This window comes from Stomoxys calcitrans, chromosome 3 (genome assembly GCF_963082655.1).
Source record: "Stomoxys calcitrans chromosome 3, idStoCalc2.1, whole genome shotgun sequence".
In the NCBI taxonomy this organism is placed as follows: Eukaryota; Metazoa; Arthropoda; class Insecta; order Diptera; family Muscidae; genus Stomoxys; species Stomoxys calcitrans.
The window spans coordinates 125306063-125331501 of record NC_081554.1 but is presented as its reverse complement, the minus strand read 5'-3'; the positions used below and the strand labels follow the sequence as shown (position 1 = coordinate 125331501).

The 25439-nt window shown below is 40.6% G+C and overlaps 1 protein-coding gene across 1 annotated transcript in view; it reads left to right on the top strand.

The window, feature by feature from the left end:
• The window catches only part of LOC106095117 (homeobox protein H2.0), a 113146-nt gene extending 91628 nt beyond the window's left edge, over positions 1-21518 (top strand). Inside the window, exons 2-3 of the mRNA XM_059364806.1 lie at positions 20624-21222; positions 21279-21518. Coding sequence (XP_059220789.1) covers positions 20624-21222; positions 21279-21518 — 839 coding nt within the window. The remainder of the gene's footprint in view (positions 1-20623; positions 21223-21278) is intronic.
• The last annotated feature ends 3921 nt before the right edge of the window (positions 21519-25439 follow it).

Below are 25439 nucleotides of genomic sequence, written 5' to 3'. Positions count from 1 at the left end.
CCGGTTTGCGTGTACACCGTGTTTGCCTTCAAAAGACTTCTTTGCTGAAGTTGCTGACTTGTTGTTGCTGAAAAAGTTGTAGTTCCCAACTTTCTCTATTTTCTTTATATGATCGGTTAAACAGAGCATTTTGGGAGTAGATGCCATCCATCCGTCGGCATAGGCGAGTAGCATTTGTTGTCTTCTGAGTAGTGTGCCATATCCATTCACATCGGCATCTCGTACAATCTTCTCCAGCAGGATATTAAAAAGATCACACGATAAACTGTCTCCTTGTCTTAAACCTCGTTTGGCATTAAACGTATAGTACGTCTTGATTGGTCCTTCTTGGGTTTTTTCCAGGATTTGGCGCCGTGTGAATATTTGGTCTAGGGTGGAGCAGGTCTATACCCGCTTTGAATTTATCACACAGTTCGCTCGAGAGTATTTTGTATGCGAAATAGTATGCTGAGGTTCCAGTCATCCGGTATGCGTTCTTTCAGCCAGATTGCGCAGACAAGCTGATGCATACGAATTACAGCGTGTCGTCCAGTCTTAAATAGTTCAGCGGGTAACCCGTCGGCTCATGCTGCCTTGTTGTTCTTCAGTCGGATCATGGCTACTTGGACCTCATTCTCACTAAGAGGTAAACATTCAATGCCATCATCAGTTCTGCGGCATCCTCTTAGCCGCGAACGTAGGACACTAGCAGCTGGACAAAATCAGCACACTATATGTGTCAGTTACCAGATTTCCTTCTTTGTCTCTGCAGGAGGATGTGCCTGCACCAAAGCCATCGGTTTGATGTTTAATTCTTTGGTAGAACTTCCGGACTTCATTCTGACTGCTTACATCTCAATTCGCTCACACTCACGTCTTTCCATTTCCTTTTTCATTCTGCGGAAAAGACGTTCCTCCTCTCTCTTTCTCTCCCAATACCTCTCCTTCATCTGGCGCGTTGCTCCTGATTGCAGGGTTGTTCTGTATGCCGCATTCTTGGCTTCTGAAGTATCTCGATACTCTTGGCCGTACCATGGATTTCTTGAGGGAGACTTCTAGTACCCAAGTACGGATTTCGAGGTATTTTCCATGGAGTAGGCAATGGTTTGCCACTGCGCCATTATATCATCGGAACAAGAAGTGCTTTCATCAAGCAGTTGGGTCAGTCGAGTGGAGTATGCCGTTGCCATCTGTTGTATATGCAGCTTTTCAATGTCCTGCTTCCGTGCAATGTCAGATCGTACTTTCCGCGTCATGCTTAATAGGGTGCGAACCTTTGCTGCAAAAAGGTAATGATCCGAATTTATATTCGCTCCACGGATCGATCATACATTTAACATCTTGATGAATGCTTTCCATCTATCACAACGTGATCAATTTGTTTCCACGTGTTTTGATCGGTTGACAGCCATATGGCTTTGCTAATATTTTTATGTTTAATCTGGTGCAGCTAAACATATTTTTTTGGCGCGGCGAAATCTTTTAGCCTGAACCCATTACCGGACATTATCTCGTGGAGGCTAAACTTTCCGACTTTTGGACCAAAGATGTCTTCCTTTCCTATCTTCGCATCCGGATTGACTCGATGAAATCCTTCATCGCAAGCGCTGCCGCATCAGTGTACAACACACTGCTACAACAACAACAAAATCAAGTCTACAGCCAAATTCATGCTCGTATTATGGCATCTATAGTTTAGTAGTTCCCGTTTGGTGTCGTTGTGATGCCATTCCCGGTCCAACGAATTACCAGTAAGGCGGTGGTATCTGCCTTGTACTTCCCCAATACATCCATCAGCGCGTACACCTTGCACCTCCTCTGTGGAGAATGCGGATATTCCAGGTGCAGATCCGCAAATCATGACTTTCTTTCGTTTGCGTGGGTCGTCAACGTTAGGGGAGTCCGTTTTTACTATTAGTTTGTTTCTCAGAGTGATTCTTATAGTTTTCCGGTGGCGGGTTATTGGCCCAGCGCCTCAACCGCATGGGTTTTGTGGGATCGCACATGTATCCTTCGTTGTCGCGAGCCGTTTGCTCCAAGATCCAACTTCAGCTGCCCCTAGCCTGGTAACAGACGCTGATGTTGGCCATTGGTTATTTGAAGGCGCCAATAACTCGCCTTGTCGAGTAGCATTGCCACTCAGTATTTAATTAAGAGCCAGTGCCGTCTGACCCCTGACGGAGAGTCTCCAATCGAAATCGCTGACTGCCCGCGACTGCATTTGCAGCTACTCCACATAAAAACAGAGCTTTCCACCATCCGCAGCCTGTGGACGCAACCGTTAGCGTTCAGCTTAGCTTCCGTGATAACGATGGACACCACACAAGTCGGAGCTCAAAGCTCCAGCCTGTGTGGTGCTCGTAGTTATCCCGTGTCTGCCGGAATTGATTTGAGACTGTAATCCGATAATTGGTCATATTATTAAAAATGTCATTCCCATGAAAAACACCACATCCATGCACGTTCATCTTGACCCTCTTTAATGTGCGATTTGCCATACATATTTACCTAAATACCATCAAATAATGATCATTATAATGATCACCAAAAGTAGAAATATCCAATAAATGCTTAATGACTTTGTGAGTAATTTGAAGAAATATCTTCCACACCACAGGTGCTTAACATGCTGTGCACTGGGTTAGCTGGGGTGATGTGGGGTCTTCGATTGGTTCGTAGGGGCTATTGTATGGTAGGTATATCAACCATAATGCAATCGCATTTCCCTGGCCTCCCCAACCGTAACTACACCATGACGGTGGTATACTGAGGTGGTGACCCCTTTACAGTCAAGTCCATGAATAAAAAATGATAACGAACTCATCTGATGGTGAGGAGAGGGTATTTTTTGGTGTCTAAGGCTTCCTGACTAAATGATTGTATGGTCATAACTGTGATGTTATTGATGCGATTACTGCAGCAACTAACAGCTGAGCAAACACATTTATCGCATTCGATCAGTGTTGCCGCTTTTGCCTTTTTCTAGCCAATGTGGTGGTTGGTGAATACTGTGTTTTTTTAGTCCTATGCGGTGCAAGTCAGATGTTCTGGATAGAATATCAGCGCAAAGTTGTAGTGGTAGGCTATCGATATCATGCGAAAACCGATAATAAAAAAGACCAATCGTACTAAAATAAACCACAGTAGAAGTTCATCTACAAATGTTAACTTCATCAATTGCTGTGTTTTATTTTAATATTATGTAGTGCAAATCACGACTATTCGGTTCTTATTACCTGTTATCGCATGACATCGATAACTAACCAGTACATCTTTGCACTGATATTCTATGCAGAACGTCTGCCTTGCACAAGATAGGACGGACTTAAATAAAACACTGCAACTATTGCACAAGATTTCAAAAAAACTAGAAATTGTGTCTACCTTAATTCTGGGGCCATGGAACAAAGTTTCTGGACTGCACCATATCAGCTACCAATTATTCTATGCCAACTCGACCGAGGACCTGCGTTATCTGTCATAAAAATTTAAATTATATATTTTCCTGTCGGGTGCAACAGTGATGAGATAGGTAGACAGTGGAGCATACCTGACATCGCTTGCCTTTCTACTCTCCCTTACAGCCACCCATGTCGGAGCTGCAACGGCTGGTGAGGAAGGCAAAACAGACTGGAAATATGGTAGTACAAGCATTAATAAGCAGGGCCAAGCCGTAGCAGAATTGTTAAATACAAATAATTAGACCAATACTTACTTATTGGCAACACTGCTACTGCTACATATGTAAAATATGATAAGGGAGGAGGATAAGGTTGTAGATGTGACAATATGTTTGGAAAATCTAATCGTTGGGTTTCACGATAGCAGGATCCTATTAGAGCACTCGTTATTTTACCATCGCTACATTAAGTTAAGAATAGAACGACCAGTGTCAAATCCGATAAGCTTTCGAATTAAGTTAAAACCCAACTAGACAAAATTCTAAAGACTACTCAGATGAAGAGTTGGGCAAAATAATTTAGATTGTCCAAGCATAGAAGACATTGACGACAATGTCAACAAAATTTGCAATAGTGATCTTGGACAGGAAACTGACAGATTCTTATCGCACTGAGAAGGTTCACAGATGTTGGCACTATGTAGACTGGCCGTAAGCTCGAAATCGGGCCTGAATCCGAGTTTAGACCACTGGATCTACAGGAGCGTGATAAGACCAATACTTACTCAGGCCTCTGTAGTTTGGTGGACTGTGATGGAGAAAAAGTGCATCGTAAGAATAGTACAACAGGTTCAGGTAACATATTGTCTTCGCATAGGCGGAGCGATGAGGACCACACCCACCATGACACTGCAGACTATTCTAGATATCCGACCCAAAGATATACAGATAAGGTGTGGGGCAGCAACTGCGGCAATGAGACTTAGGGCTATGGGAGAATGGATAGAGGATAGGGGCAGGTCGCACTATGGCGGTATAATCGAGGCGACGACTGGAAACCGGGAAGGATTGGAAGAGGTTTTCGATATCTAAGACGACACCTGAAGTTGAGTGCGAGGCACTGCTGCCAGCGGTACAGTCTTGGATTTACGGAGCTGTGGTATTGTCATCTGGAATTTCATGCAACGCAGATGGATCAAAGCTAGCAGCTGTATGGACCTGGGGGTCTACATTGAACCCAAGGACTGAGATCTGTTTTCGACTGCCTGGCCATAATACGGTCATCCTGGCGGAGTTACGGACGATCACGGAAAGCGGAGGGGGTGTTGTTTGAATTCAAGGACGTCGAATGTGAACGTCTTTGCACATTGAAAATGCAAATTTGCCCATGAACATTTCATAAAGAAACAGGAGCAAACTGCTCAGACATCTATGAGTGCTGTCCGAGTCAAGTTTATACTCAATCATACAGGACCTCCTTTTTAAAGCCGAGTCCGTCGGCGTGTCACAGTGCGACACCTCTATGGGAGAAGTTTTTACATGGCAGCCATACCATTTGTACAAATGGCATAGTTCCTCACAAATGTCGCCAGCATTAAAAGGTGATAACCATCGTCTTGGGCCATAGCGGAGTAAGGGGGAATAAAATAACAGTCATATTTGGCAGTGGGAGCCAAAGGACTGCCGTCAATATACTTGGTTAACCTGAAACCTCTCAGGTCTACGCCGTCCGAGTTGATGGAGTGGGCGACGAACGCGTTCGTTAGTCAGTATAGCTTTTGGTATTATAACGGGACACATAGAACCACGAGCAGGGCATGTGGGGAAGATGATGAGACGGTGGAGCATTTCCAGCAGAACTAATGATAAATAATTAGTTCTTAGTACAAATACTGAAGTGCTATAAATAATGATATACCTCTAAACATTCCGAAGCATGGAAAATAATAGCTTCGATTTAATAATAATTGTTCCCTAAAAATAATGGTTGAAATGTATTATCTACTCGCGGTTGAAATGTATTATCTACTTTTGGGAATAGGGAAGAGCTCGTTCTGATCCTGTTTTCTAAACTTGCTATTAAAAATCCAAATTCAGAATTGCGTAGAGAAGGCGGGTAGGCAATAATCTACCACTATATCCTATTTCGAAATTCGATTTTTCCTGATATTTCGCACACCCTCATGATTCGAATTCAAAATAACGAATCTGAAGGTCGTTTTGGTTTTCATACACAGGCGGCCTGAAACCAGAAAATGGACACAATGCCGTCTAGTACAGGAAAGTAATGGAAATTTGCAATTGATTACGAATCTACGTGATATAGTACTCAAATGAAAGGAAATTAGGACTGCGAAAGTGGGCTCGGGAAGGGTCTTGAGTCTCTTCTTTACTTCTAAAGCTAGTTTTATAAAAATTTTAAACGATTTTATGTTTGTGAGCGTATGTTTGTTCCATATTGGCTCAAAATTATTGAAGATATATCAAGAACAGAAAAGTGTGGAGAGTTACCTCTGAGTTTTATAGATAAGCACTTAGTAATATTGTAATGAATTTAAGATTTAATAGAATTCTTTTTGTTTTCATTCTTTTTGATTATTGCCTTATTTAAGGTCATCCTTTAACTTTTTATTACCAATGTAGTTTAGTGTTTCCCAAACATCCCATTATGGAACAAATTAGAGGGAAACTTACTTCTTATATTATCAATTGAGTGCTGCCCGATTCACATTTAAGCTCAATGATAAAGGGACCTCCTGTTTTATGTCGAGTCCGAACGGAGTGTCATTGAAAAGTGACACCTCTTTGTTGAAAGTTGTGCATGGCTGAAATACTTACAAATGTTTCCAGCATTTGGTGAGGGGATAACCACCGCTGAAAAATGTTTTAAGGTGTTCTCGCCGGTGGGAATTGAACCCGGGAGTTTGGGCACGATATGCGGGCATGCTAATCTAGGCACCACGGTGGCTCCCAACTTTTTATTTTCAATAAGTAATTATTCAACTCATTATATGCAACCCATTATATTTTAATCTAAGGTAATCCAACGAGTATTAAAATTTTGATTTCTGTGGTTGAATTCAGTAAAGTGTTTTAACGATAACAGAAAATGGCTTTAGAGTATTTTCTCTTGTTATACCCTCCATCATAGGATGGGGGTATACTAATTTCGTCATTCTGTTTGTAACTACTCGAAATATTCGTCTGAGACCCCATAAAGTATATATATTCTTGATCGTCGTGACATTTTATGTCGATCTAGCCATGTCCGTCCGTCCGTCCGTCTGCCTGTCGAAAGCACGCTAACTTCCGAAGAGGTAAAGCTAGCCGCTTGAAATTTTGCACAAATACTTCTTATTAGTGTAGGTCGGTTAGTATTGTAAATGGGCCATATCGGACCATGTTTTGATATAGCTGCCATATAAACCGATCTTGGGTCTTGACTTCTTGAGCCTCTAGAGTGCGCAATTCTTATCCGATTGGAATGAAATTCTGCACGACGTGTTTTGTTATGATATCCAACAACTGTGCCAAGTATGGTTCAAATCGGTCCATAACCTGATATAGCTGTCATATAAGCCGATCTTGGAAGGCGCAATTCTTATCCGATTATATTGAATTTTGCCACGACGTGTTTTGTTATGATATCTAACAACTGTGGCAAGTATGGTTCAAATCGGTCAATAACCTGATATAGCTGCCATATAAACCGATCTTGGGTCTTGACTTCTTAAGCCTCTAGAGTGCGCAATTCTTATCCGATTGGAATGGAATTTTGCACAACGTGTTTTGTTATGATATCCAACAACTGTGTCGAGTATGGTTCAAATCGGTTCATAACCTGATATAGCTGTTATATAAACCGATCTTGGGTCTTGACTTCTTGAGCCTCCTCTAGAGGGCGCAATTCTTATCTGATTTGAATGAATTTTGGCACGACGTGTTTTGTTATGATATCCAACAACTGTGGCAAGTATGGTTCAAATCGGTTCATAACCTGATATAGCTGCCATATAAACCGATCTGGGATCTTGACTTCTTGAGCCTGAAGAGGTCGCAATTATTATCCGATTTGCCTGAAATTTTGTACGACGGTTTCTCTCATGACCATCAACATACTTGTTTATTATGGTCTGAATCGGTCTATAGCCCGATACAGCTCCCGTATAAATCGATCTCTCTATTTTACTTCTTGAGCCCCCAAAGGGCGCAATCCTTATTCAAATTGGCTGACATTTTACACAGGTCTCCAACATATAATTTAATTGTGGTCCAAACCGCACCATATCTTGATATCGCACTAATAGCAGAGCAAATCTTTTCTTATATCCTTTTTTTTGGCTAAGAAGAGATGCCGGGAAAAGAACTCGACATTTGCGATCCATATTGGAGGGTATATAAGATTCGGCCCGGCCGAACTTAGCACGCTTTTACTTGTTTTTTCTTAAAACATTTCGGATATGTGTGTGTACAATCAATTAATAAGCGTGGTAGCGTGTGTTTCTTAATATGAAACAAGTAAAATGGCATTAAGTTCGGCCGGGCCGAACTTTGGACACCCCCACCTTGGGTATATATGTAAACCCTCATTCGTGACAATTCGGTGGAAATTGGATAACTTATCCACCCAAATTCACCACAGAGATTGAGAGGTCTAATAAATATAAGTCATCGTTGAATTTTATATTTCAAATTTCAACAAAATCGGGTAATAAATAAAGCTTTTATGAGCTTCAGACCCCTAACCGGCATATCGGTTCATATCTAAATACAGTCCAATCTGAATCATATTTAAGTGGGATATTGGGAAACGTAAAACTACTCACTGTTTCAAATTTCAGCGAAATTGAAATAACAAATCTTTTATGGACTTCACACCCAAATTTCAGTCATTATCCCAATTTTTGAAGGCTGTAGAGTGATTAAAACAGACGGACGGACAGACACACTGACATCTTTAAATCGTCTTAGAATTTTACAACGATCCGAAATATATATACTTTGTAGGGCCGGAAATTGATATTTCGATGTGTTGCAAACGGAATAAAAAAGTCTTATACGAATAAAATGGTATTGATACGTGTAGTAGTTTTCTAAAATAGGTTTGTATATTTTATTTACATTTGTGATGTTTTTAAATCAATAAAAGAAGAATTTCAGGCTATGAAAAGCAAAGAGGGTGAGATAATACAAGAGAGGGTTTCTGCTTTGTCTTCCCCGTACCGTAAAATAACATGCGTTAAAGACACAACATTTTCCATGTATTCCAATTGGAATCACATTGAGGGTTGCAACATTTTCGGGTTATTCTGTTTTGATTCGGGCATTCGTTCGAACATTTTTCGTATTTTGCTTTGTTTCGTTGCAACCGAAAGTTGGAATAAAAGGAAAAACGAATTATCGTAAGCAACTCAATCATGTTGTGTCTTTAACTTTTGTCACTGGCCATGCTGTATTTCGCTCTAATGCCAACTCTTTTCTCACCCTCTTTGATGAAAAGAATTATTGATTATTTTTGTCGATTCCTCTTTGTATTTTTCTTGTTTTTGTGTAGAGTTTCCAAAGAGAAAAAATAGATAACGATTTCTATTAACGAGGAATTAGAGAATGAGATAATGATTAGTGCAAACGATTTTTTTTGTCGAAATATATAAAACTGAACGATTTTCGTTATAGGTTACAGAATTGCGGTACTGGCTTTCCAGTGGGTAATGATAGGTGCTTACCTAGATTTTGCTGGGTTTCAATTGCAAAATTTTCCCATTTTAAGCAGAGTTTACATATTTTCAATTATTCAAAACAAACAATGACACATTGGAATATAATAAATTGTTAGAACCAACTTTTGTTGGTATGGCAACACTGATTGTAATGTGATGCTCATCATTGGCCTCTATTGCCACGATCATCACCCGTCTTTTGAGACAAATCAAATATGCGTGGCTTATTTTTGTTGTTGTTACAAATCGCCTTTGTGGCGCTGACTTTATCAGTGCCAATGAGGCGCCCCATCTATCATTGAGTTGTGTTTGTGCGTCTATATGAGAGTGGGGAAGTTGGTTGGCGATTGGATGATTGGCCTGTGGGGCGGCGGCAGCAGCGATGGCATTGTTGTTATTGTTTTGTTGTGATTTGTGGGTTGTGTTGTATTGTGGTGATTGTTTAACTCATCTCATTTTAAAGATATTAATCAGTCTGTAGTTGTTGCTGTTGTTTTATCGATCGGAACAATTAATTACTCACGTTAATCGATTTTCTTTGATTTTTGTTGCTTTCATTTTTCTCCCCATCATTGTCCATCTCCCTCACCGGCCTTTTTTTGGCCTCTCCAGCCACTATAGACGCATCGAACAGCATCAGCAGCTAGTCCACGTTGTGAGCAACTGCCCCCTTTGTGCCGTTAATCGACCCGTTTAGAGCAACATAAACACCTCGTAAATGGGGGATTGATTGGATTCTTTCTTAGTGATTTGTTTTGGGGGGGTTTATTGGCATTTTATTTTAAATAGTTGCTCGTTTCGTTTGGCAATAATTTGTTTAAATGATGTTTTCCATCATTCCCACTGAATTGTGATTAATTGCGCGATCTAAATTTGCCCGATCATTTGATGTGTTTATTTTATGGTCGATTTCAACATAATTACCAACATTTAATTAAGGAAATTAGGTGAAATAAGGGAGTGGATGAGTGGCTAATTAAATGAACCAATACGGAGATGTTATTGGCGGAGGATATTTATATATGGCATTTAAGCGAAAATTCGAGTGAAGCAATTTTTAAAATATATGTTAGTTTTAAACTTGCCAAAGATGTTTCAAATTTTAATCTTCACCACCTCCTATAAGTCTATATAGCCATTTGCGTGGGTTAACATCTTTTTTCAACGAATAACCATAATAGCTTGAAGTTCTGCACCGATGCTTCCAATTGATGTAGGTCCCTGGTAAATGCAAAGTGTCACTGTGGTGTATATTAGGCAGTGACATTCAGCCGTTAGACTCACTTAGACGCTTTCGTCCAATGTGATATCACAGGAACACGAATGTCGTATTTAACGCAGATGCCTGCCATCACGGGGCAAACCTGCGAGGCCCAAGGATGAATACAATGCGTCTACCAACTCCCCCACATTTCGTTATCCACACATGAGTCAATAACCTGATATAGCTGCCATATAAACCGATCTTGGGTCTTGACTTCTTGAGCCTCTAGAGTGCGCAATTCTTATCCGATTGGAATGAAATTTTGCACGACGTGTTTTGTTATGATATCCAACAACTGTGGCAAGTATGGTTCAAATCGGTTCATAACCTGATATAGCTGCCATATAAACCTCTAGAGGTCGCAATTATTATCCGATTTGCCTGAAATTTTGTACGACGGATTCTCTCATGACTATGAACATACGTGTTTATTATGGTCTGAATCGGTCTATAGCCCGATACAGCTCCCGTATAAATCGATCTCTCTATTTTACTTCTTGAGCCCCCAAAAGGTGCAATCCTTATTCAAATTGGCTGACATTTTACACAGGTCTCCAACATACAATTTAATTGTGGTCCAAACCGCACCAATTTGATCCCACGTATTTGGACGCGTTCACCTCCTTGGTTAGGAGCGGAGAACTACCTAAAACTCCTTCTGATCTATGGGTCACGGCGGCCGGTTGAAAACGCAACGCGAGCTTATGCTCTACCCGCGATTTGGGTGCAAAACACAGCCACCACGTTGCTCCCCACTAAGGCCTCACCATTGCCAGGCTGGAACCGAAATGCCAGGGGCTCCTGACACCCGTGGGACCAGGTTAAAGTCTCCGGTCAGGCTTCGTAGCCTAAATAGACTACTACTAGTTGAACTCCAAATAATTCCGGACTGGTCACCTGGAAGAAAGGAATCGCCCTAAGCCGACCTAATGTCAGCACGAATGTATGCACCAAAAACAACATACATCAGAACGATATACACAAACAGGACACGGCAGCCCTCACGGGCTACGCCACACATGGCACTCACAATCAGCGCGGCCACCCTCACGGATGACCGAAAACAACCACAAAAGATACGGGAAACAACGATGGGCAAACGCCGCAACATGGGCAAGGCAGGTGCCAGGCCATGTCATACGCAGCACCAAATCACTCGGTCGCGCCAGTACAGCAACACCTCGTTATGGCTAACTAGCGTGTATTCATGCCTCCACTAAGTCTTGTCCGACTCCTATGAAATACTTACCGAGAAAAGGTGGCCAGCATTGCAACATTCGTCTCGTCTTCAAGAGCCCTACGGAAATTCCGCACCGCCTCGATCTCCGTCGCGCCTAAATCTTTAATGTCTGCATAGTACGGGCATTCCGTCAGTACATGCCTCCAGTCCTCACAGCATCTGCAGAATTAGTTACTTGCAATCTTTAGTCTGCCAGCATGTTGTCCGATCAGACAGTGACCTGTCATGACGGACACAATGACGTCTGCTCTAGCCTTCGACAGCAGAGCGGTCTTTCAAGCCTAGATTAGGAAACTAACACCAATAGCCACGTCATCAGCATATGCAACCACTTTTATATCTCTTTCTTCCAGAGACAATAATTTAATTTTGTTAATGACCACTTTCGAAAGTGGAGGAGACACTACACCTCCTTGAGGTGTAACTCTGCTGATTTATTATGGAAAGCACCTTCAATGTAAAGAAATGCTATCATTGCATAGTGGTGGCAGTGGCAGAACCCTCTATGTAGGCTACTAGGTAGGGAAGGGCTGTTTCAGTGCACTTGCCCTTATTATATGCATGCTGTTGCCGAGATAGGCGATCTCCAGGGATCTATGCCCTAAGATGGTAGACTAATAATTAAGTAAGGTTTATTTGCTTTTGGAATAAAAATTACCTTTGTGACCTCCATCCTACAGGTATATACACATACAACTTGTTGATACAAGCAGAGTATATCTCCCTATGCCAAAGGGCCAGTCTACGGACATAGCTTGTATTTCAACTTTTGATTCAGCATTGGGGTCTGGCAATTCAAAGGTGTCAAAACTTTTCCACCCAGACACAATTTCCCCAATAACCTCCGACGAATGCATATCAGTGACAACCTCTTCTGGCACCACGCTGCCCGTTAGAGAGATTCCCGGGAAATGTGTATCAACGAGTAGTTCTGGTGTTTCCTCACTAGACGTTGTCAAAACATTCTGTGATATCTGAATATATCCCAGCGTAATAGGTTTCGAGGTAGGATCTTCCCTAGCCTAGATGCCTCAGATCTATCCTCCACAGAGCTGCAGAGTGCCACCCTGAATTTTACTGAGCCTTTTTCAGCTCGCCCTTGAATGATCTTAACTCAGCCGTATAGACGTCCCAGTCGTGTAGTGTCCTTGTGCCTTTCGCCCCGTTCTGGGGTCCAACGTGGCGGTCGCCTAGAACTTGCTGACATAAGCGAGTCATTAAGAGCTTTCATGATCCGCTTGACCATTATGTCTATGTCCTTCGCAGTTTACACTTTCACTGCGGAGGTCCACTTCTTTCCAGGTCTAAAAGGAGATAGTCGTGCCGAAAATTATACCAATTCGCCTTTCTTCTATTTAGCCGAGGAACCACTTCTGTAGTAGTCTCTCGAAAGCTAAAGCTAATATAACAATGATCAGAGATCGTGTGCCATATATAGGGACTCCTGCCAGTAATGAGACATTTTAGTTTCAAGGCTGCCTGCTAATAAATCTTCAATTCTTAGCGCCGGAAGAAGAAAAACATTTAGACTTCTCTTTGCAAGCATACAAGCTCTATGTCTCCCCGCCCCCTCAATAAGCCTCAGAGCGATACGCCTTTTATTGATTCAACCTCTTAAAGAGAGTATTGATTTGCCAACGAAAGCTGATATACTAGGCAAATTAAAGGTATGCGGGGATAAAATATGTTGGGCCTTGTCGAAACGGGTGTATTCGTCAAAAGCCATTGCTGACCAGTCTCTGTAGGCTATTGAAGCCTAGCGTTACCACTCCACTAGTCGAGGTCTCAGTAGTAGACAACATGCTACGGCCATTCTAAGCCTACTGCCGGGTTTTAGGTCCGCCGTTCAACTGGAAAAAGACTCAAATTATTAATTAACACAAAGTGGAATAGAAAAGAAAGAAACTAGTAAAGAATATGCCATTTGAAACGGACAGAGATAACTCTTTAAAATGGTTAAAACTGAGGTGCTATCGTGATCATGTGCAAAATTTCATGGCTCTAGGTGGTCCGGGAACCTCTTGGTAGGACCCTACATTTATTCATTTCGGCATTTCAAAAAAATGTTCGGGCAGCCAAATCTCAATTTGTGGTTTGATTTTCAACATTTCTTGCTGAATAGTGTAAAAAATCCTTAAAAAAATCGACCGAGATTGGCTTTGTATTTTGCAATTTACTATCACATTTGCGGTTTAATTTTTTTTTATCTGGGATGGTGACAAAATCCAAATCATTTTTTTTATTATTTGCCAACATACCACTATTATGCACAATGGCTCTGAGGTGTTTATACAAATGAATTGTAAGTTTTATAACGTATAAATAAAAATAAAAAAACCAGCAAATATTAAAGCTTCTAGGAACCGAACAAGGATGATCGAGAGACCGGAGCTACATAATTTCGCCGTACTTGACACCGTTGTTTGAAGTCATAACAAAACACTACATGCGAAATTTCAGCCAAATCGGACAAAAATTGCGGCTTGTATGGGCTCAAAATAAAATCTGGAGATCGGTTTATATGGGAGCTATATCAGGTTATAGACCGATTAGGATCATACTTGGCACAGTTTTTGAAAGTCATAACAAAACATTATATGGTTAATTTCAGCCAAATCGGACAAAAATTGCGGCTTGTAAGGGCTCAAGAAGTCAAATCGGGCGATCGGTTTATATGGTAGCTATATCAGATTATGGACCGATTTGGACCGTACTTGGCACAGTTGTTGGAAGTCGTAATAAAAAACTATATGCAAAATTTCCGTCATATGGAAGCTATATCAGGTTATAGACCGATTTGGACCGTACTAAGCGCAGTTGCTGAATGTCATAAAATAGCATCACATGCAAAAATTTCAGCTAAATTGGACAAAAATTGAGCCTTCCAGGGGCTTAAGAAGTCAAATCGGGAGATCGGTTTATATGGGAGCTATATCTATATATTGCAAGAGGATAGCTTTACGCGTTCGAGCTAAATCGTGATTTCGACAGACGAACGGACGGACAGACATGGCTATATCGATTCAGAACGACGATTTGATCTCGAATATAATATAATATTTTGAGGTGTTATAAACGGAATGCCTAGATGACTATACCCCCCTCCTATGGTGGTGGGTATAAAAATTAAAATGACTGTGCTGCAGTATGCGTCAACATCCGATACATAACTTAAAAGTAATACAATTTGAAAGTAAACAAAGTGAAAAGAATTTTTTGCATTTTTTGGTCAAACTAAATATTATCATTGATTAGTTTTTTTGGAAAAAGTTGCTCAACTACATTAACTTTTTCTTCTTCTTTTGTAAAGAGGTCATATGGTAGATGCGTACTAAGTAATGTTTGAACGAGATATGCGAACATATATGGGTGCAGTATTCATATTAAAATAAGCAACTTCTTATTAAAAGTTAAAAAAAACCACTCGAGTTCTCAAAATGAAAAGCCCAGATCCATCATTCGGGCTAATGTTTTTTTTTTACCTCTTATATGCCCTAAACACAGGCGAACAATTTTTTGCACCAAACATTATTTGTAACCTCCACATCAAATTTGCTAAAAAAATGCCGATTTTGAAATAATTTTTACTTAAAATTGGTATTTTGGGAATTTAAATAACAAAATTCGAGCAGAATTTATTTTTGATTTTTTTTAAGCATAAATAAGATATATCTGTTCTATTTTTTCTTAGAACTTTGAGCATAGAATACGAGAAAAATGATAAAAATGCATTTTCCACATGATACGACAGTACTCACGGAGACATCGGAGTCTTGGAATAATGAGGTTGAAGGCTTATCATTACAGAATTTATGGTAAAGGAAGCCTTGAGGAGCTTCAAACCATTTTAGTCACACGGACCTGATAGATTATTTCCGGCGTAACTGCTGAAGAAGGCCGACTATCTGGCCAATATTTTCGCAGTATGCCTACCACTTACACATACTCCGAAAGCCTGGTAGAAGGCAAGGATGGTATTTATCCTTAGCCCGGCAAGGCAAGTTATGCAACACCAAAGGCCTAAAGACCTTCAAGAAGGTCCGTTCTACTCAAAACCTTGGATCGTATCGTAGATACCGTGATAAAGAGTAGGACATCCAGCGAATTGCTCAAATACAAACAGCATGCCTATGTCAAGGGAAAGTCCGTGGAGACTGATCTGCACGGGGTTGTCCATCAAATAGAAGAATCCTTCGATGCCAAAATGAAAAATTGTGGGTCCCATGACGCAAATATAAGGGAGATAGTGACACAGGGCTTGCCGCGGGCGGATATTTTATCGTCACTCTTATGGGAGACCACCAGAAATAACCTATTACGGATGCTAACTGAGGAGGGATTTGAACCCGTGTACTACTCATACGATGTTATATTACTTCTAAGGGATAATGATCCGAATCAACTATGTAGAAGTGGCGAAAGGTTATTGGAGATGACATACGACGAGGCTAAGCCATGGGCTCTCAATGTTTACCCGGAGAAGATTGAAATATGCCTGTTCACAAGGAAGAAAAAATGGGCCAATACCTAGGAGTGATCTGGGCCAGGAAACTTAATTGAAAGCGTCACTTTCAGGAGCGTACTGAGAAGGCTCACAGATCTTGGGCACTATGTAGACGGGCCGTAGGCTCGAAATGGGGTCTAAATCCAAGGATTGTCAACTGCATCTACAGGAGCGTGATACTAATGATAGACCAATACTTATCTACGCCTCAGTAGTTTGGTGGACTGCTATGGAGAGAAAAAGTGCTACATATGGACCATACAACAAGTAAGGCACTGAATCTATTCTAGATATCCGACCCACACACATACAAATTAATTATGAGGCTGGCACTGCGGCTATGAGACTTAAGGCCATGGGATAATGGGTGGAGGCGACGATAAGAAACCTGGATGGAATGGAAGAGGTTTCCGATCGGATACCTGAAATGATACTTGTGGTCGAGTGCCAAGCAAGACGGAATTCTGGTATCGCCATCTGGAAGATCATGCTACACGGATGGATCAAAGCTAGAGGATAGATTGGGTCTGGGGGTCTACATTGAGAACCCAGGGACTGAGATCTGTTATAGATCGCCTGACCATAATACGGTCCTGCAGGCGGAGATCCGGGCGATCACGGAATGCGTGTGGTGTTAACGCGAGCACGTCGAGTGTAAATATCTTTACGGAAAGTAAAATTGCCCTAAGGGCAATAACAACCAAGACGATGAGGTCGCGAACAGTCTTGGAGTGTAAGAAGGAGATTAACGGCTTCTCTGAAAATGGCACGATCCGCATCGTTTGGGTGCCGGTTAAGGCCTTGATTACGGGCGAGGGCTACGAACGCGCATTTAACACTGTGGAACAGCAAAAGGGTCGGTAGGACAACGAAAATCCTATAGGATGATCCGGATCGTGAGAAGACGAGGCAATTATTGAAAATAAGTTAGAAGGAGGTCATTATAGCTTTCGGTATCATAACGGGACACATAGGACTACGAGCGCACTTATGCAATATCGGTGCGGCATATTATAAAATGTGTGGCAGGAGGAGAAGATGATAGGACGTTAGAGCATTTCCTATGTCATTGCCCGGCTTTTGCGGCTGATAGACACCGGCACTAAGGTGGGGACACAATACTAGACATGAACCAACTTGGAGCGTAGTAGTTAAGTTCTTTGAACTTTTTTAAATATATATGAGCTATATCAAGTTATTGACCCAAATGGACCGAACTTGTCATGCCGTATAAAAATATCACCTATTTATATGGCAGCTATGTCAGGTGACGAACCGATTTAGACCATGCTTGGCGCAGTTTGTTGGAAGTCATCCCAAAACGACATATGGAAATTGTCAGCCAAATCGGACAGAAATTGCGGCTTATTAGTCTTAGAAGTCAAAACGGGATATCGGTTTATATGGGAGCTGTATCAGGTTATAGATCGATTTAGACCGTACTTGACACAGTTGTTGGAAGTCGTAATAAAACACTACATGCTAAATTTCAGCCAAATCGGATAAAATTTGCGGCTTCCAAAGGCTCAAGAAATAAAATCGGGAGATCGGTTTATATGGGAGCTATATCAGATTATAGACCGACTTCTGCAAAATTTCAATCAAATCAGACAAACATTTTTGCTTCCAGGGGCTCAAGAGGTCAAATCGGGAGATCGGTTTATATGGAAGCAATATCTAAATCTAAACCGATATAGCCCATTTGCAATACCAAACGACCTACATCAATATTAAGTATGTGTGCAAATATTCAGAGCTCTACGCGCTCGACCGCTATCTTGATTTCGATAGACGGACGGACGGGCGGACATAGCTATTACGAATAAGTACGTCGAGACGATCAAGAAAATATATACTTTATGGACGAATCAAGAAAATATATACTTAGACGAATATTTCAAGGTGTTAAAAACGGAATGACTAGATTAGTATATTAGTGGTGGGTATAAAAAGATCATAGTCACCCATCATATTTTTCCTTGTTTCAGACCTCTAGCTCCATCTATAAAGGAAGTACCAAATGATACCAATTTTGGTAGCAAAATGTGTGAAAAAAAAATATATCATTTAGTTACCCATCATATATCTCCTAGTTGTATTTACATGCCTAATTTCAGACCTCTAGCTCCAACTATAAAGAAAGTACCAAATAGTACCAATTTTGTTAACGAAATTTTAGAATTGTGAAAAAATCCTTTAGTCGGGCATCATGTATTTCTAAGTTTTACCTACATCCCAAATTTCAGTTCTCTAGATTCATCCGCACAGAAAGTACTAAATGGTACAAATTGCGGTACTAAACGTACGTTTCCTCCCGTTACCAGTACTTTTTCCATTTTTTGTTTTTACCCTCATCCTTTTGCACTTTTGCCCATTTCGAATATTTTTGGTATTTTTTTAGTACCTAAATGTATAAACTTCTAAAAAGTCTTATAGTCACCCAATTATGGTTGCCAAAGTATACCTAAGTTCCAAAATTCAGAGTTCTAGTTAAATTTACCAGGAAGATATCAAATAGTACTCATTGCGGTACTGAACGTACTATTTCTCCCACTTCCGAGAAGCTTTTTTATTTGAGCCCAACAATGTGATTCTACCCCCTTCCGTTCGCTCTGGGCAAATATGTAGCATTTCGTACTCTTTGGAACCTAAACGTATTTCGAATTCACACTAGGCTACAACAAGAAGGTCCTTTATCAATGAGCTAGAAACTTGAATCATATTGCACTCATAGTCATGAGAGAAGGATCCCCCGTGTTCTTTAAAGGACTTTTTGTGGCCAATGTACAAATGCATTATACATCCGCAAACTGGCCTGCACTTTTAATGTATTCCCCATTGTTAAGTTTTTTAAAAAACCTTTTTCAAGTTATGGCCCAAAAGAGCAAATAAATGTTACTTTTGGCTCCAGAAAGTACCTTTCTGACTTGTTATGCCCTCCACCATAGGATAGGGGGTATACTAATTTCGTCATTCTGTTTGTAACTACTCGAAATATTCGTCTGAGACCCCATAAAGTATATATATTCTTGATCGTCTTGACATTTTATGTCCATCTAGCCATGTCCGTCCGTCTGTCTGTCGAAAGCACGCTAACTTCCGAAGGAGTAAAGCTAGCCACTTGAAATTTTGCACAAATATTTTTATTATTAGTGTAGGTCGGTTGGTATTGTAAATGGGCCATATCGGTCCATGTTTTGATATAGCTGCCATATAAACCGATCTTGGGTCTTGACTGCTTAAGCCTCTGGAGAGCGCAATTCGTATCCGATTTGAATGAATTTTGGCACGACGTGTTTTGTTATGATATCCAACAACTGTGCCAAGTATGGTTCAAATCGGTCAATAACCTGATATAGCTGCCATATAAACCGATCTTGGGTCTTGACTTCTTGAGCCTCTAGAGGGCGCAATTCTTATTTGATTGGAATGCAATTTTGCACGACGTGTTTTGTTATGATATCCAACAACTGTGTTGAGTATGGTTGAAATCGGTCCATAACCTTATATAGCTGCCATATAAAGCGATCTTGGGTCTTGACTTCTTGAGCTTCTAGAGTGCGCAATTCTTATTCGATTGGAATGAAATTTCGCACGACGTGTTTTGTTATGATATCGAACAACTGTGCCAAGTATGGTTCAAATCGGTTCATAACCTGATATAGCTGTCATATAAACCGATCTTGGATCTTGACTTCTTGAGCCTGTAGAGGTCGCAATTATTATCCGATTTGAATGAAATTTTGTACGACGGATTCTCTCGTGACCATCAACATACGTGTTTATTATGGTCTGAATCGGTCTATAGCCCGATACAGCTCCCATATAAATCGATCTCTTTATTATACTTCTTGAGCCCCCAAAGTGCGCAATTCTTATTCGAATTGGCTACCATTTTACACAGGTCTCCAACATATAATTTAATTGTGGTCCAAACCGGACCATATCTAGATATCGCTCTAATAGCAGAGCAAATCTTTTTTTAAACCCTGTTTTGCCTAAGAAGAGATGCCGGGAAAAGAACTCCACAAATGCGATCCATGGTGGAGGGTATATAAGATTCGGCCCGGCCGAACTAAGCACGCTTTTACTTGTTTTTTATATCATTTCGTCAACCCCATTTATCATCCCTGATGTCTAGGCGAATAATTGAATTCGACATAGGTAAACCGAAAAAGATTCGATTTAGAGCAATTGTCGTTTGTTCGTCTGGACTATTGTTCGACGTACACAAACAGGCTGTTAGTATGACCTAAGGCAAAAATAAATATATTTAGCCCTCGTACTGGCCAGAAAAAGAAATTCCGCTTTAGGTTCTCATTTCTTGTGTGTATTAGGGGTGCACAACTTATAAGGCTTTTTAAAGCGAACTGACTCCATCAACGGTAGGAACTAGGAGGAATCTTCCTTCTTCTGTTCCTGTGGCATCAACATTACCTAAAATGTCTAAAAGAATCCGTTTTTTTTTTTTGCTTAACAATGTTTTTTAATACTCTATCAACTTAATATATTTCAGCAATCTCCATGGCGGCGCCTTATACCGCAATGACACCAACCAATCTAATTCGATTACATCATGCCCAAATCCATCAGAAGCAAATGCATCCTCACCTACCTGCCCAAACGAATTTCTCACTGACAGCACTTATGAGCCCATTATGCGGTATTAAACAAATGCCAACAACTACCCAACAAATGGGTCTGCAAAGCTTTCCAGTACCCACACCAGTACCAAATAGTAGATATGCATCAAAATCTTCCATCAACTTTGACATTCCAGGAATGCGCCCTAGTATAAACTGTATACCAAATTTAAGACATCACCACCTGGTATCCACAGCCTCGAATGAGACTCATATGAACTTTGCGAACGTTAATACAACTGCAGGTCCCACAGGAAGTAATTCGAATGCGACAAATTCTCCAAACAATGTTCCTTCCCATACGAGTACGAACATAAACAACAGCAACGGCAAGCGGAAACGTTCATGGTCCCGAGCAGTGTTTAGTAATTTGCAACGTAAAGGACTTGAGATACAATTCCAGCAACAGAAGTACATCACAAAGCCCGACAGACGTAAATTGGCGGCGCGATTAAATCTAACAGATGCCCAAGTAAGTTGTTCACCGCTATCTCAAGCAATTTTTGAAGTACTCCCGTTTTTCTACAGGTTAAAGTCTGGTTTCAAAATCGTCGCATGAAATGGCGCCACACTCGTGAAAACCTTAAAAGTGGTCAAGAAAAACAACCCACAACCTCAGAGAACATTCAACCCAACAGTTGCCTCAAAGTAATCGTAGATGGGGCAGGAGATAATGGTGGTGGTCCAGGCTACTCCAGCGACGGATCCTCTAGTTTAGAAATGAGCGATTGTGAAGATGATGAGGATGAAATCGATGTTGTCGAATGATCTTTATTTTTATGTGCTATATATATTTTTTTTTGTAGTATTAATGACTATTTATTCTTAGTTTTTAGTAAAATGTATAACATATTCTAGAATTAAAAACTTTATAAATAACCCTGTAAAGTATTATGCATGTTTCTACAGCACCCACGAAAAGAGAGGGAAGAGGATGAACCTTCATGTTTATGAAAACAACTTGTTGTATATTTGAGATATGATCGTAAAAGCTCTGCCAAACCTTGTCTCAAAATTAAATGTTGAGTATTTTCATTAAAGGGATTAGGTTATTTCTCAAAAATTTAAAACCCAAAATCAAACTTTTAATATTTTTTTTAAATAACTACCAAAGGATGGGTCATATTCATTTTCTTACTCCGTCTGCACCACAGTGAAATAAAGATACTTGACAAGCATATTGGAAGTTACAACAGAAATCATCGTGCGAAATGGCAGCGAAATCGAATAACATTTGCTCCTTCTTAATTGAAAGATTAGTTTATAAAGGAGTTACATTGAAACATGATACATGTTGACCCATTCACTAACCAAACAGACAGAAGGTGAACAAGAATAGATCGATCGGAAATGATCAAAAATACATCGATTGCTTAATATGATAAACCTTCACCGGAGCGAGATAGCTACAAACGCTCTGATGGAGAAACTCAGCAATTGCAAGATTCATATTGCCTTAATTAAGGAGCAATGCACGACCCGGAACTAACTTTCTGGACGTAGCCATATCAACTACCTATTATTCTATCCTAATACTGGTACTCGACCGAGGACCTGCGTTATTTGTCATAAAAACTTAAATTACATATTTTCCCCAGTGTTGTCAACGTCTCCCTGCCTCATCACTGCTGCACAGAGACAGTGGAGCATACCTGGCATCGCTTTATCTGCCTTCCGACTCTCCGACACCGCCACCCACGTCGGAGTTGCAACGGCTGGTGAGGAAAGCAAAACAGACAGGAACGAGGTACTAACTGGGTGTGATGCGAACTCTTACCACATTTCGTGGGGTAATACCAACACTAATAAGCGGGTCGAAGCCCTGGCAGAGTTCTTAAATACTAACGACCTAATAACACTTAATATTGGCGTGTTATTTGTTAATAGGATAAGGAAGGAAGTCTAAATGTGACGCTATGTTCGGAAAATCTAATCGATGAGGTTCAGGATTGGATAGTCTCCATGGAATGCTCTCTCTGACCTACTCTCTCTCTCTAACTTACATCGCACTGACAGAGTAGAATCCAATAAGTTTCCATAATAAGTTGAAAATCAACTGGACAAAATCGAAGACTACTCAGATGAAGACTTGGCCAAGATAATTTAAATTATCCAAGCATAGATGATATTGACGAAAATGTCAACAGGATTACGACTGCACTTGTGGGGTCTTTCGAAGATAGTTGTCCTCTTCGAGAAAGGAAACCAGACTAAGAAAAACCCTAGATGACTGGGGAGACTCGCAACATTGGAAAAGAGGAAAAGAGGTTGGGATGTGTATTACACACGGCTCAACGAATACAATAAGCTTATCATAGCGGCAAAACGTGAAAGCTTTTCTGCGAACAGGTCGATAGCGTTAATGACGCCGCCAAGATTTAAAAGTTTCTCTCGAACAGCAATGTCCAAACTCAAACGTTAGTAGGCGTCATGGGTGTGAGAGCAGAGACAATGGAGAACATGTTGACGAAAACGCATTTTCTACATGATACGATATGACTCACGGTGACAATGGAATTTTTTAATAATGAGGTTGATCGAAGATTTATCATTACGGAATTTATTGCAAAGGAAGCCTTGAGGAGCTTCAAGTCACTCGGTCCTGATAGAATATTTCCGGCGTTACTACAGAAGGGGGTCAACTATTTGGCGCCCCATTGACCACTATTTTCACAGAGTGCTTGGACTTGCATACACACCGAAAGCCAGGCAAGAGGTCAGGTCTACAGACCTATAAGCCTTACATCCTTTCTACATAAAACCATGGAACGTATTGTGGATACCATGAGTAGAATATCCATCGAACTGTTCAAATACAAACGATATGCCTATGTCAAGGGAAGGTTGATGGAGAAGGACCTGCACGAGGTTGTGCATAAAACAGATGAGTCCTTCGATGCCTAGACGTACCCATTGTCAATATGCTTTGACGGGCTTTAAACAATATGCGGACCAATCCTCAGACCAGTACTGGGTGGACCGGGTCTTTAGAGTCTGAATGAACCATATGCTAAGGAACGGGTGGATAATTTGTGGGTCCCATGACATAAATATAAGGGAGAAAGCAGGACAGGACACGTGTATTTTATCACAACTCATATGGGTTACCACCATAAATAACCTATTACGATTGCTGACTGAGGGGGATTTTGGAATCGTCCATTTCGCATGCGATGTTATAATAGTCCTAGGGAGTAATGATCGGAATGTGCTATGTTGGAGTAGCGAAGGGGTATTGGCTATTGCATACGACTGGGCTAGACCTTGGGGTCTAAATATTTACCCAAAGTGGACTGAAATCCGCCTGTGTACGAAGAAGACGAAGGTTGGCCAGAGGCACAGTCTTGGATTGACAAAATACTCTGAATATTCTCTTCAGCTTCTTGATTCAAAATTTTGCTCGATTTTTAATCATTTTTGGCAAATAAAGTTCATATGTACTGAAATTAAAAGTTTTAATATGCAAATTACTTTATTTCATGCTGAATGCACCTATCAAAACAAACATTTTCATTCGTAATTGCAAAAAAAATTGTCCAACAATAATAGACCACCCTGTTACGTTCGGTGAGGAATGACAAAAATGATTAGGGCAACAAAAATATGGCTAGCAGGTAAAGAAAAATTTTATATTTGCGCGACAAATATATATCCACAGAAAGCAACAATTCCCAAAAGTAATATTTTTACCCTCCACTATAGGATAGGGGTGTACTAATTTCGTCATTCTGTTTGTAACACCTCGAAATATTCGTCTAAGACCCCATAACGTATTCTTGATCATCATGACATTTTAAGTCGATCTACCCATGTCCGTCCGTCTGTCTGTCGAAAGCACGCTAAATTTTGACGGAGTAAAGCTAGCCGCTTAAAATTTTTCACAAATACTTTTTGTTAGTGCAGGTCAGTTGGGATTGTAAATGGGACAAATAGGTCCATGTTTTGATAAAGCTCCCATATTAACCGATCTTGGGTCTTGGTTTTTGAGCCTCTAGAGGCAGCAATTCTCGTCCGATTTGACTGAAGTTTTGCACTTAGTGTTTTGGTATAACTTCCAACAACTGTGCTAAGTATGGTTCAAATCGGTTCATAACCTGGTAGAGCTGCCATATAAACCGATATTGGATCTTGACTTCTTGAGCCGCTAAAGGGCGCAATTCTCATACGATTTGGCTGAAATTTTGCATGAGGTGTTTTATTATGACTTCCAACAACTATGCTAAGTATAGTGCAAATCGGTTCATAACCTGGTATAGCTGCCATATAAACCGATCTGGGATCTTGATTTCTTGAGTCTCTAGAGGTCGCAATTATTATCCGATTTGGCTGAAATTTTGCATGACGTATTTTATTATGACTTTCAATAACTGCGCCAAATAAGGTTCAAATCGGTTCATAACCTAATATAGCTGCCATATAAACTGATCTGCGATCTTGTCTTCTTGATCCGCTAGAGTGAGCAAATCCCACCCGATTTGGCAGAAATTTGGAACAACGGCTTCTCCCATGACCTTCAATATATGTGTCCAATATGGTCTGAAGCGATGTATAGCATGATACAGCTCCCATATAAACACATCTCCCGATTTTGGTTCTTGAGCTCCTACAAGGCGCAATTCTTATCCGAATGGACTGAAGTATTATACAATGAATTCTACCATGTTCAGCATTTAATTCATTTATGGTCCG